This window comes from Amblyomma maculatum, chromosome 8 (genome assembly GCF_055883805.1).
Source record: "Amblyomma maculatum isolate TAMU_Amacu chromosome 8, ASM5588380v1, whole genome shotgun sequence".
In the NCBI taxonomy this organism is placed as follows: Eukaryota; Metazoa; Arthropoda; class Arachnida; order Ixodida; family Ixodidae; genus Amblyomma; species Amblyomma maculatum.
This window is the reverse complement of record NC_139351.1, coordinates 102,108,835-102,121,661: the sequence shown is the minus strand read 5'-3', so window position 1 is coordinate 102,121,661 and position 12,827 is coordinate 102,108,835. Positions and strand designations below refer to the sequence as shown.

The 12,827-nt window shown below is 47.7% G+C and overlaps 1 protein-coding gene across 1 annotated transcript in view; it reads left to right on the top strand.

Annotated features, from left to right (window-relative positions):
• LOC146182033 (acetylcholinesterase-like) overlaps positions 1-9,367 on the top strand; it is a 47,646-nt gene extending 38,279 nt beyond the window's left edge. Inside the window, exons 8-10 of the mRNA XM_084575884.1 lie at positions 4,972-5,199; positions 6,954-7,195; positions 9,018-9,367. Coding sequence (XP_084432010.1) covers positions 4,972-5,199; positions 6,954-7,195; positions 9,018-9,171 — 624 coding nt within the window. The 3' untranslated portion in view covers positions 9,172-9,367. The remainder of the gene's footprint in view (positions 1-4,971; positions 5,200-6,953; positions 7,196-9,017) is intronic.
• Positions 9,368-12,827: the final 3,460 nt, after the last annotated feature.

Here is a 12,827-nt window from a genome sequence, read left to right as displayed (position 1 = left end):
CACCACGACGCACCTGCAACCACGACGAATTGCCGGTGGAATCGACGACGAAACGACGCACCCGCAACGACGACGAATTGCCGGTGGAACAAACGACGCAACCACGCACCCGCAACGACGACGAATTGCCGGTGGAACAAACGACGCAACCACGCACCCGCAACGACGACGAATTGCCGGTGGGACACATGACGCAACAAGGCACCCGCAACGACGACGAACTGCCGGTGGAACGGACGCTGCAACAACGCACCTGCAACGACGACGAATTGCAGGTGAAGCAGACCGCGTACACCAACGCAGAGCACTCAAAGACTCAGAAGCCTGACATTCGCGAGCAGATTTCGTTGGACATACCCGTAGTACTGGATGGTCGCCATGTTCGGGCTCTGTTGGATACTGGCGCTGATTATTCTATTTTGAGCAGCCAGTTTGCCGCAGTTCTCAAGAAGGTTTTGACTCCGTGGGCTGGCACAAACGTTCGCACCGCGGGTGGTCATCTGATTACTCCTCTGGGCATGTGCACGGCCAGAGTTCAAATTCAAGAATCAACATTTGTGGTAAGCTGCCTTGTTCTGAAAAGCTGTTCGCGTGACCTGATTCTGGGCGTAGATTTCCTTCGTGAATATGGCGCAATTATTGACCTCCGGAATTCTAAGGTCTCGTTTTCTACTGAAAAAGCAGTGGCCCTCAGCGGTGCAAAGCGACCACTCAATGTGCTTCGAGTTTATGAGGACAGTGTCACTCTGCCACCCCGAACCAGCACCTTCGTTAATGTCAAATGCAATGCCCTTAACGATGGTGACGCAGTAGCCGAAACTAACGTATCGTTACTGTTGACACAAGGAGTCTGCGTGGCCCGCAGTTTGATACATCTTCACCGTGGTCATTCCAAGGTACTTGTTACAAATTTTTCGCACGAGTATCGGCACCTTTTTCGTCTTTCGCCGAACGCATATCTGATGTCTCCGAGTGCTTGTCCGCAGAAACCGTGCCACCGCCCACATCCCTCGACAATCTCGATGTCAGCTCAGAGCTATCGGTCAGCCAGCGCGACCAGCTGTTTTCATTGTTACTCGAATTCAAAGAGTGTTTTGCATCGTCGTCAAAAGTGAATCAAACTCCCATCGCCAAGCACCAGATCGTGACGTTCGATAATGTGCGCCCAATCCGCCAGCACCCCTACCGCGTCTCTTCGACCGAGCGCGAAGTTATTAGGTCACAAGTTAAGGAAATGCTCGAAGATGAGGTTATCCAGCCTTCCAATAGCCCGTGGTCCTCCCCGGTCGTTCTAGTTAAAAAGAAAGACGGCACGTTACGTTTTTGCGTCGATTACCGCAAACTGAACGCCGTAACCAAGAAGGATGTCTACCCCTTGCCGCGGATTGACGACTCTCTCGACCGCCTTCGGCGTGCAAAGTATTTTTCGTCCATCGATCTAAAAAGTGGCTACTGGCAGATTGAGGTCGATGAGCGAGATCGTGAGAAGACGGCCTTCGTCACACCCGACGGCCTTTACGAATTTAAAGTTCTACCTTTCGGCCTGTGTTCCGCGCCGGCCACATTTCAGCGGATGATGGACACTGTCCTCGCCGGCCTTAAATGGCAGTGTTGTCTAGTCTACCTAGATGACGTGGTGGTCTTCGCAGAATCATTTGCACAACATCTTCAGCGCCTGCGGTCAGTACTCGAAGCCCTTCGATCCGCTAACTTGACACTTAAGCCACAGAAATGCCACTTTGGCTACCGAGAGCTTAAATTTCTCGGCCATGTCGTCAGCGCCGCCGGCTTGAAGCCCGACCCTGACAAGATTGCTGCTGTTGCGGAATTTCCGATTCCACGTGACAAAAAAGCTGTTCGCCGATTTCTCGGCTTGTGCAGTTACTACCGGCGTTTTATCGATAACTTCGCTGATCTCGCTGAACCGCTGACTCAGCTCACCCGGGGAGACACCCCTTTTGTTTGGACGCACGAACAAGAAGCTGCTTTTGCCGAGCTGCGTCTCCGTCTCCAATCGCCGCCTGTTCTGGCCCATTTCGATGAGCAGGGGGAGACAGAAATACACACCGACGCCAGTAACATTGGCCTTGGGGCGGTTCTCGTGCAACGTCAAGAGGGTGTTGAACGAGTCATCGCCTATGCCATCCGTACTTTATCCCGCGCCGAGACGAACTATTCAACTACTGAAAAGGAATGCCTCGCCATTATTTGGGCTGCTGCGAAATTTCGCCCCTATCTTTATGGTCGCCCATTTAAAGTTGTCACTGACCACCATTCTTTGTGTTGGCTGGCCAACCTGCGTGACCCATGCGGCCGCCTGGCGCGATGGAGCCTTCGCCTACAGGAGTTCGATCTCACTATTGTTTATAAGTCCGGCCTTAAGCATGAAGATGCTGACACGCTCTCCCGCGCGCCTGTCGAGCTCGCTCCACCAGACACGGATGACGCTGACAGTTTCCTCGGAGCTGTTGATGCTTCAGATATGTCACATCAGCAGCGTGCAGATCCAGATTTACGAGCACTGATTGATTATTTAGAAGGTCAGCCAGCCACCATACCTAAGTGCTTTTCTCGGAGCCTCTCAACTTTCTGCCTGAGAGGTGGTGTGCTTTATAAGCAGAACTCTAGATCCGAGTCAAGAACCTACCTCCTCGTGGTACCCACAGCTCTGAGAGAGGAAATCCTTTCCGCGTGCCACGATGAACCAACATCTGGCCACTTGGGCTATTCTCGCACACTTGCTAGGATACGACAGACATTCTACTGGCCCAACCTTGCCACTGTTGTTAAGCGCTATATCAAGAGCTGTCGGCAATGTCAGCGTCGGAAGGTTCCGCAATCAAAGCCTGCGGGCCTCCTCATGCCCATAATACCACCACGAGCACCATTTGATCAAGTCGGCATGGACCTTCTCGGTCCTTTCCCTCGGTCCTCTGGTGGCAACCGTTGGATAATCATCGCCACAGACTATCTGACTCGCTATGCCGAGACCAAAGCGTTACCTAGTGGTACAGCGTCTGAAGTTGCCCATTTCTTTGTACACCAGATCATACTACGGCACGGTGCTCCTACCTGTATTATTACTGATAGAGGGACTGCCTTTACTTCAAAAATGATGGCCGAAGTCTTTCATCTCAGTGGTACAGCGCATCAAAAAGCTACTGCTTACCATCCGCAGACCAATGGGCTGACGGAAAGGCTTAATAAGACCATCGCGGATATGCTGGCGATGTACGTCGACGCCCAGCACAAGACTTGGGATGCGATCGTACCATATGTGACGTTCGCATACAATACGGCAGTCCAAGAGACTACACGTTTCACGCCGTTTCGCCTCGTTTACGGCAGGGAGGTTCGGACGATGCTGGACGCAATGCTCCCTTACCAAACAGATACCGAACTTTGTTCTGACGCCGAGCAGTTTGCCCAAGATGCTGAGCAAGCACGCCAACTAGCACGCGTCCACATCACCCAGCAACAGGACAGGGATTCACGCCGGTACAACCTCCGCCACAGACAAGCTTCCTACAACACCGGGGACCAGGTGTGGGTGTGGACTCCTGTTCGACGCCGCGGCCTTTCAGACAAGCTAATTTGCCGCTACTTCGGACCGTATAAAATCGTGCGACGCATCAGTAACGTCAATTACGAGGTGCTCCCGGATGGATCAGAGCACACAGGCCGTCGGCTACCTCGTCCAGAGACAGTTCATGTCTTGCGACTGAAGCCGTACTTTGCACGGTGACTGACAAACTACATCTACAAACTTTTTTTTGAGGGGGGGAGGTTGCTTTTGTACGCTTGTGTGCACGTGTAACTGTGTGCGTTACGCTTAAGGAGGGAGGAATGCCAGGGGGCGCTCAGAGTGAAAGACGACGTTGAAGTGAATCGGCTCCGGACTCGCAGGACGTATCTAAACCTTGGACCGTGTGATTCTACCTTTACCGGCTCTGTTAATCTACCCCCTGTCGCCAACACCGTGACAATATGCACGACCATGAGCAATGTCTTGCCTATCCCCCTCCACACAAGTCTCTCACTAAATTGCAGCAGGTGGCGTGGTGCCAGCTACAATCCCGCACCTTCCTCTCCTCTGCCTACTTGACCCTTGTTCACCCAGGACTGTTCACGCCGGAATGCACCCTTGCGGTGCTCCTAAGGCGAATTTTGCTCACATTATTTATTCTTGCTCTGAGCATCTTTCATCAGCCGAATGGCAACTCACAAACTTCGAGCAATGGGAGGCTACGGTGTCCAGTTCTGACCCGGCTGCCCAACTTCTGGTGGACGGCTTTGGAAGTCGCCAGGAAGCATCACCTTCCAGCCACGGCACGCATCCATGAGCAATCCAATCACTAGGATGTTAAGCTAAGGCTCACCCTAATAAAGTTTGTCACCATCATCACTACTCTGCTACAAAGAGGATAGAAAGAGGGCGGATCCTTCATGATGTGCATCTACCTGCAGCCATGCTGGTTGCAGTGGCCCGTTGCGTCACTCTCCTGTCTACTGGTTTCTATATCCTCAAGCCTGCTACAACTTTTCTCTTCTCCATCCCTTCATCCATCGCGGTCGCTTAGTGGTTACAGTGCTTGGCTACTGAGCCGGAGCACTTGATCTCCAATGTGGCTCCGGCGGCTGCGTCTTGATGCAGGTTAAATGCATAAGGTGTCCGTGCGCTGTGTCGATGGTAGTGCACGTTAGAGATCCCCATGTGGTCGAAATTATTCCGGAGCTGTATACTACGGCATCTGTTCTTCTTTTACCCCTAACTTCATCCCCTCCCTACCTCACCGGTTTCAAGGTGTCGATGGAGAAGTGAAACAGTTACTGTGTCTCTCATTTCCTCATAAGCGGTTATCATTTCCATCTCAAGCGCCCATCCCGAGTGAGCCAGTTACGGCCCCTTTCTATTCTTTACAACCTCCTTTCTCTCTCTCCTCTTTCACTGGCGTTCCCCGTATCATGCAGGCTGGTACGGGACCCCAGGGCAAGCGTTTCTTGTTAGGACGGGTGGAGAGCGAGGGTGCTTACCCGTGGTTCCTCGCGAAGCTGCGCTGGGGTTCGGGCGACCCGCGCCGTTTAGCCTCCCAACTGGTGGGTCGCGAGATGCTGGATCGTTGGGAGACCGCCACAGGCACGACGCTGCTGCCTTCTTCGGGGGAGATGCCCTACCAGCAGGCCGTCAGCGACGTCCTGGTGAGGACAACGTTGAAACACGTTTTGTGCGAGAAGCAGCAGGTAGCGCAACGAAATGAGGTAGGAGGGAAAAAAAGTATGCAGGGCGCTTCCCCAGCAGCACAAGGCATTGGCCCAATGTTATAAATGTATTGACAACGCCGGTCCTGACTTTGCCCACACATTTGCAATATTTGGCCTATTATTTGTGCTGCTTGAGCTCAGAGCTCTTCTCTTGGCTGCTGCTCCGTTATTTTCGTGTGAAACTCTGAAACAAATCTGGAATGGGCTAATGGGCTCGGTGAAGCGTAAAGTAACCTTTTTGTACGAAAATCCATAATAGAACGAGAGGAAGAATACGGTTACACAGTATGCAAGAGAACTGAACAAAGGTCGAGGGGAGCCTCAGATCGCAAGCCGAGCCATCGTTTCGACAAGGGGACTGTTTTCGTCAGCCCAGATGACTGTTGATTCAGTTTCAGCGCTGTCATTCAGCCTTAAATGTTCGTGGTTTCTTTGCAATAGAAGCGCATACTACACTGTAACAGCAAACTGAGACTGTAACACCAATAAAGATGCGCGATAAGAATTTATCGTAGCCCACGTCAAGGAAATGGTAACTCCCTTACTTTGTCAGAAGCAATGTTTGACCGTCGCAGTGATTAATTTCTAAACGCACAGAAGTGAAAAATGTTTTGCTTAGTTAATTTTAGCATTTGATAGATTTGGCTGATTGATTGATTGGTTGATTGATTGATTGATTGATTGATTGATTGATTGATTGATTGATTGATTGATTGATTGATTGATTGATTGATTGATTGATTGATTTTAACATTTCTGTTCTGGGGAGGGGGGAGCGCATGAGCTTCAGGTTGTCTTTTGTAAGTACATTACCTATGCATTTTTTAAATAAATTTCAGTTAGTAGCACTTGTCCGTCCCCTGTCGCAGCTCTGCTGAAGTTTTCGAGGGTGTACTGACTAACTCGAAGATCTGTTTTGCTAAAGTTTTGATTAGTTTGTTACCTAAAATATTGCACATTTCTATTCCAGTTCATTTGCTATTCCATGCAGTTAAGCGGCACTGGATGACTGTAGTGGCCAGCTGGAACCAGCGGCGTGACTATGATCGAACACTCGTGCACACTGTGCGCGTGTGTTTCATTTTATCAGCTTGTGAAAAATTATCTGTAAATATGTGATCGTTGTCTGTAAAAATTATCTGTAAGGTACGTGCAAGGACATGCCGGATGCCACATTTGAGAACGATAATTTGAGACCCACCTTAAGCACGATCTTTGTATTACTAGAGTTACTAGAGTTACAATGCTTCCCAGTTAAGCTAAATATGCAGATGTAGTAGTAGCGCAGATAGGGAAGAAGACGAACACAGCATTAGATGATTTTTTTCTACAACGCCTTATCAGCGACTTTACATTTTTTTATACAGAGTTAATATAATTTGTCAACTGACTTCATTATAAATTACAAATGGTCCCAATAATAATGACCACCCCAGCAAAACTGTAGTTATCTGCAGGTATTGTCCAGCGGCATGCTAAACAAAGTCGTTGCGTTAACGTGAAGTTGAAAGGATTTCCCCAGTTCGGCCACTTCATGCTGGTCGAATTTTAGAACTTAAACACGAATATTTGTATCCTCCTTTGCATTTTTCGGCATATGCCCAATTAAAAACACGTAAACATGGTTTAATGACATGCAACTCCGGACACCTGCCTCTTGAATTATCCCGCACTGCAAACCGCTTTTCTAGCAAGCCTGCCCAATGTCAGAGTTCGCCGAGCAGCTCCAGGCCTGGCAGAACACGGTGTACGTGTATGTGCTGGGATATCGGCCCAAATATTCGAGCTGGCGCAACCAGACGGAGGCCGTCCACTTCGAGGACATCCACCTGGTGTTCGGCATGCCCCTCAGACCAGAGGTGCCCTCTAGCGACCGGGACAAGCATTGGGCGCGGACCATGATACATGTGTGGGCCACGTTCGCGCGCACCGGGTAAAGCATGCGTTGGCTGGAGGCAGCGAAGCTGCTTGTAGTTATCATCTCTCCGGTTACGCCTAGCATGGAAAATTGACATGATTACGCTTAGTTTCGCTTAAGAGGTGAATGGCGGAAGCCTCGCCGAGTCGGCCTCGAAATTAATTGACTTAAGTATTCTTCCTCAGCTATCACTACCTTTTAAGGCTGAGCTACATGTACGCGAAACTTCACGCGAACGCGACGGTGACACGCGTTCGAACAGAAATGCACGTGTCGCTTGGCTCGTCGCTCGGATCTGCCTAAATTGAAAATTTCGCTCGTTCGCCCGGAAGTGCATGCGCGATCAGCCAATAGCACGAACGCGAAGCGTACGTCACTGCCGCTCATTCCGCAAGCTTACTTTCTTTTGCAGTGTTTCATTGAGGTTGTGCATTACCGCGTAATTTTTTAATCTCTTTGTAAGAGCAATGGTGAATGGTCAAGGATTCAAAAAATGTCTAATCGCAACCGAAAAAAAAAAAACAAGAGTTCACGTGACTACTCGTACAGTGCAAACCAAGTCGGAAAAAACTACAGAAACTTTTCTGACGTTACGACAGAATTTTCGTGCGGTTTTTGACGGGAAATCTGTTGTGACAACATAAAATTCTGTAGTAACATCACAAATTTCTGTAGTTACAACATAAAAGTGCTACACAACTACAGACAACAGAAATATGCTACAGAAAAACTACAGAAAAGTACTACAGAATTACAGAAAACTCTGATGGTTACGACAGAAGTACAGGATATTTTGTCGTATGTTTGACAAAGTTCTGCAGTTTTTTTCGACTGGGAGTTGACACAAATGTGATACGGTTTGTTGTAAATCCATTTTACTTTGCCCCATGTTGTCACAAAATAACTTCAATTCTTGAAATTGTCATGACTGTTGTTGCATTTGGCAATAGTTTTGCGGTGTACTAAGCCAGCATGCTTACTAAGTCACACAGTCTACCCAGAGCGTCGTCGCTGTTTCGTTCGGTTCGCGCGCATGTATCTTCCCCAGTAGGTGACGGAGCCAACCGTGATCGCTTTCGCCGCGCCGACTTGTCGCGTCGCTCACTTTTTCGCTCACATGTAGCTCAGTCTCTACTGCCAATAACCATCACTATCGGCCGCTATCTGTCACTATCAATATAGGCCACCAACTGCTACTATCACTGTCGGTCACTACGTCTTATTATCACAATCTATATCTAACTCCTAGCATTGTATCAATATCACCCAAGAGGGGTCAGAATTGCAATAATGGAGTAATTTCTCTTTGACATCTACTCAAGCACAGCCAAACGTGTACAAAAAAAAAGCTATAAGCTCTCAGAAAAAAAAAAAAATTCGTCCCGGTCCGATGATAGAACCCGGGAACCACCGCCTTTCCATGGCTGTCGCTGAGCTAACCAGGATGACCAGCAGATCAATAACTTGAAGTGGGAACAGTGTTGGTCAGATATTTAGGGGAATCCCCCAAGGTTTCGTTAACTGCGAAGTTTTTGAGAAAGCCGTATAGCTTTTTTTTTTTTTGTAGGGATTTAATGAATAATCACTCCTTTCAATTGCTTTTAAGTTAGCAGACGCGGTTTAACCTGTCCTGATTATGCTGGAATTCAAGCTGCCAGCTCCAGAAGGCAAGGTACCGCTCACCGTTCACGTGATCCTTGACTGATAGGTTCCTTATCCTTCCTTTTTAACTACATCGCATTTAAAAGACGATCTCCCTGATGCAAATGACGTCATTACGACGCAATGGGAACTCCGCGTCGTGAAATGCTCCAGTGGCGTTCTTCGTTGCTTGCAGCAAGGCGCCTCCCGAAGTGCTCGGTTCAAAGTGGCCGCAATACGACTCCATACGACCCAGCTTCATGAAGTTGGGGCCAGAAGGCGCCAACGCCGAGCGTGACGAGAAGCGGGCACGCTGCGACTTCCTGCGCGACTCGCCCACCCCGCACTGAACCGGATCGCCCCCTACACAGCACCACCCGCAGCCCTACTGCTGTATACGGCGGAATAGCGGACTGCTAAATATTTGATTGTTCGAATACCTCAGCATGCATTTTTACTGCATACAGCAAGCGCCACGCATTTCCCAAGCCCCGGAAATTAAATGTAATTGTGTGAAACATAATGTGATAAACCTGTGCCTAAAGTTAATTGCGCGCTCGGTTCCGCTTTTTTTTTATTGCCACGTGGAAAAAAATTTTCCCAGCACAAAAGAGACGTAGACACAAGCGTAAGGAACTAATAAGACAGGACGGGAGCTACATGTTTCTTTCATGCCCTTGTGTCTACGTCTTTTTTGTGTTGGGAAAACTTTTTTCACCATGATTAGCAACCAACCGTGCTTTTTACCGCCACGGTAAAACTCCACCACACTGACCGCGGCTTTTGCGAAAGCTCTTCAAGAGCGACAACACTGCACAACTTTGACTATACTTGATAACAGCGCCGCAGCCTTTGGAAGTAACCGAGAAACAACTTTCTACGGACCCAACCCCTAAAGCGCCCCTACCAAACCCCGCTCGATTATTATTGCGCTTGCTCTTCCGTGGATCCAATACGTTGGACAAATTCATTGCCGAGGTTTCTCAGCCGTAACAAATAAGATTTGACTGAATAAACCTACCCCACTGGCGGGTATATTCCACACCCAAAATATTCGTCATGCTTTGTTGTTTTTTTTTTTTTTTTTTTTTTTTTTTTGCAGAACAGTGTCCGCTGTTTTGGATACGAAATGGACAGCGTACAACTTCCACCGGCACCGACACACCGTGATGAAGCTGGGACCGCACGACGCTACCTAGGAAATCGGACGCACTGCGACCTTCTGCGAGACACCAAGGCGCCATATTGAAAGACGCGCACCCTCTGTCCTAACGTTCCATTGCACGCCTTACCTTTCTGCTTTTTTTTTTTATTATTGCGAAAGCATACTACTCTAGATTTCGAACCTTCAGCGTACCGCGGCGGTAGCCGTCTTACCCACGTGACGCTGTGACGTCACACCCCACGTGGGCTGGCGGGAGCTGCCAACTTGGGTCTCTCGTTTCACATGGGACGGTTAGGTCAGAAACAGCCTGCTAGAACCCTGGCATTCACGTTACCCCTATAGGCCACTAAGGCACGTTCATACGGCTTGGCTAAAGCGGGGCTTTATATGTGGGCTCAGGAAGAATAAAGAGAAGAAGAATGCTCAGTCACCCGCAGCTAGTGCTTTCGCTCAATGTTTGGTTCAGCAGCGTTGAACCCTCGTAATTTTTTTTTTTCCACACATCAGCAAGCCTGCCATCCCCTCATCTTCACTTCCATGAATAAACGACGATCGACCAAGTGTAACCAACGGAGACCGCAGCTCAGAAGAATCCCTCTCGATGCCCAAACAGCCTTACATCGGACATTTCGTTTCGACCAGCGGAAGCTGCCGCTCTGATGCTTTGAAGGGATACAAATACGATTGTACGCATCATGGATTTGCATCTAAAACCGAGTACATCTAGACAATTTCATTTTAGCGCAGTTATGCCTTAAAAAAAAAAACTGTTTCTAAACAGTTTTTTTTTTCCTTTAGCCCCCCTCGAAGACGCTGCTGACGTCGTATGTGACGTCGCAGGGACCGCTTTGCACAATGGAGCGAAACCGAACTAGAAAAAAGTTACGCCGCGATTTACGTTGTGCAGATAGGCCCCAATAAGAGAAATGTGTGGAAACTGTGTAATAATACTCGAATAATAAATATAGTGACTAATATAATATCATAAGCTACAAATCATAATGTCAAAGCCTTTGCATGTCTATGTGGTGCGATATAGTACAAATCATCATCATCATCTATTATTCGCCTAAAGTTCCCTATCAGGGACATTACATAGGGGGGGGGGGGGGGGGGAGATAGGTGAGAAAGGGCCATACATTAGCATAAAAACAAAGAAAAAGAATGCAAAGATGCATAATATTGACAAATTGGAAGAAAAAAAAACTTTAAGGAAAGAAGAAAAGTCAGGCAATCGACACACTGCACACAAAATACGGGTAATTATGCAGCAAAGCATAACAAAACGATATGTAGTAAAATCAACTGTAGTAAACAAAAGTGCCAGAATGATGAAATACATAAAATAGACGTTGACAAAACAGTGCACACAAATCAGATTGCTAATAATGAAGCGCAAGGAAAAGTGTTTATGGCAGGTCGAAATGATCAGTTAGTGGCTGCCTAAATTTGGAGGGATTAGACTTGGTAACTACGCTTTCGGGAAGTATGTTCCATTCCTCTATGGCGATGGGGAGGAAGGATTGGTTGAAGGCATTTGTAGAACCATGCAAGTGTTGTATGCTACAGAAGTTAAAAATAGAATGAATAAAAAGTCCAAAGTTTGGATGACAGCTCATATAGTTCCATGTGGAGCTCCGTTTCCAATGTACAATAACAAGTGGAGTTCACCATGTGTCCCTTCAATTCAAACATTTCGTGTTTGTCTGTCCCACCCAACCTCCTTAGTCCCACCCAACCTCCTTAGTCCCACCCAATCCAGAACGATATGGCTAAGCTGCAAACAGCACAGCTGTCACTAAAACCTCATTTTATCTGCCTGAACGCATTATTTCATGAACCTGTGAGCAGCAGTAATAAAAACCATGCGACAATGAGACACATGATGCAACAACCCTGTGAAATTAGTTTGATTTAAACTCGATTACTTTGATGCTAACAAATTCCTGAACCAGGAAAAGTGAGGTAGGAAGGTGGCTGGTCAATGGTGCTTCTGCAGAGCAGATGACTTTCTCACTGGTCTTTGCTTCTGGACGGTGAATGCTCCATGCCTGGATTGGAGGCTGCCCTTCATAAGGTATCAAATTTCTGGGTGCTCTTCTGCAACAATATTACCTTGCTGATTAATGTTGGGAGAGTTCATGACTAACAATCTTTAATTTAAGGAGGTAATGCAAATAACATGTGTTAGTAGAGTTCGAAAGACAAATAGAAATGGGGACGAAATGTGGGTCTAAATCAAGGCTTCTTAGTATCATGCCCCTCCTATCATAAGTGAAATAAAGATGCTTTAACAACCTCCATTCAGCTATGCTTTGTAAAAAGGTGCCAAGGTAACAGCACCAGCACCTCAGTTTACTGCCTTCATTCCTGGCATCCTTGCAGGTGCATTACTGCACAAGCTATTACAGTTGAAGACCAGCACGTACACATGCAGGCGTTGAAGACTCCAATTTCATGCTGGTGTGCGTATAAAATCTGCATCAAGACAGAAGAAAACTGAGCTTTCCTGATGCTTGCAAACTGACATCATGAAGTCATCCTCACAGCAGGCTTGCATAACAAGTAGAAGATATTAACTGCCAGCAGACAACAAGGTATGGGAGCTTTTAAAGCACTAGTGTTGCTATGGTGTATGATATGCATTTAAAACTCACTTTAATCAACCGTGTTCAGCACGCCACCATACTACAAATAACCAGAGATGCAGTTTAAAATGAACAAGAGGTAAACATAATCAGGTGGCTGTGACCACTGAGTTCGTACTGACATTTTGTCAATATGGCTCGTCTTCATGACACCACAACAGTGAACCTTGCCTTGATTTATGAGAGTTCCACT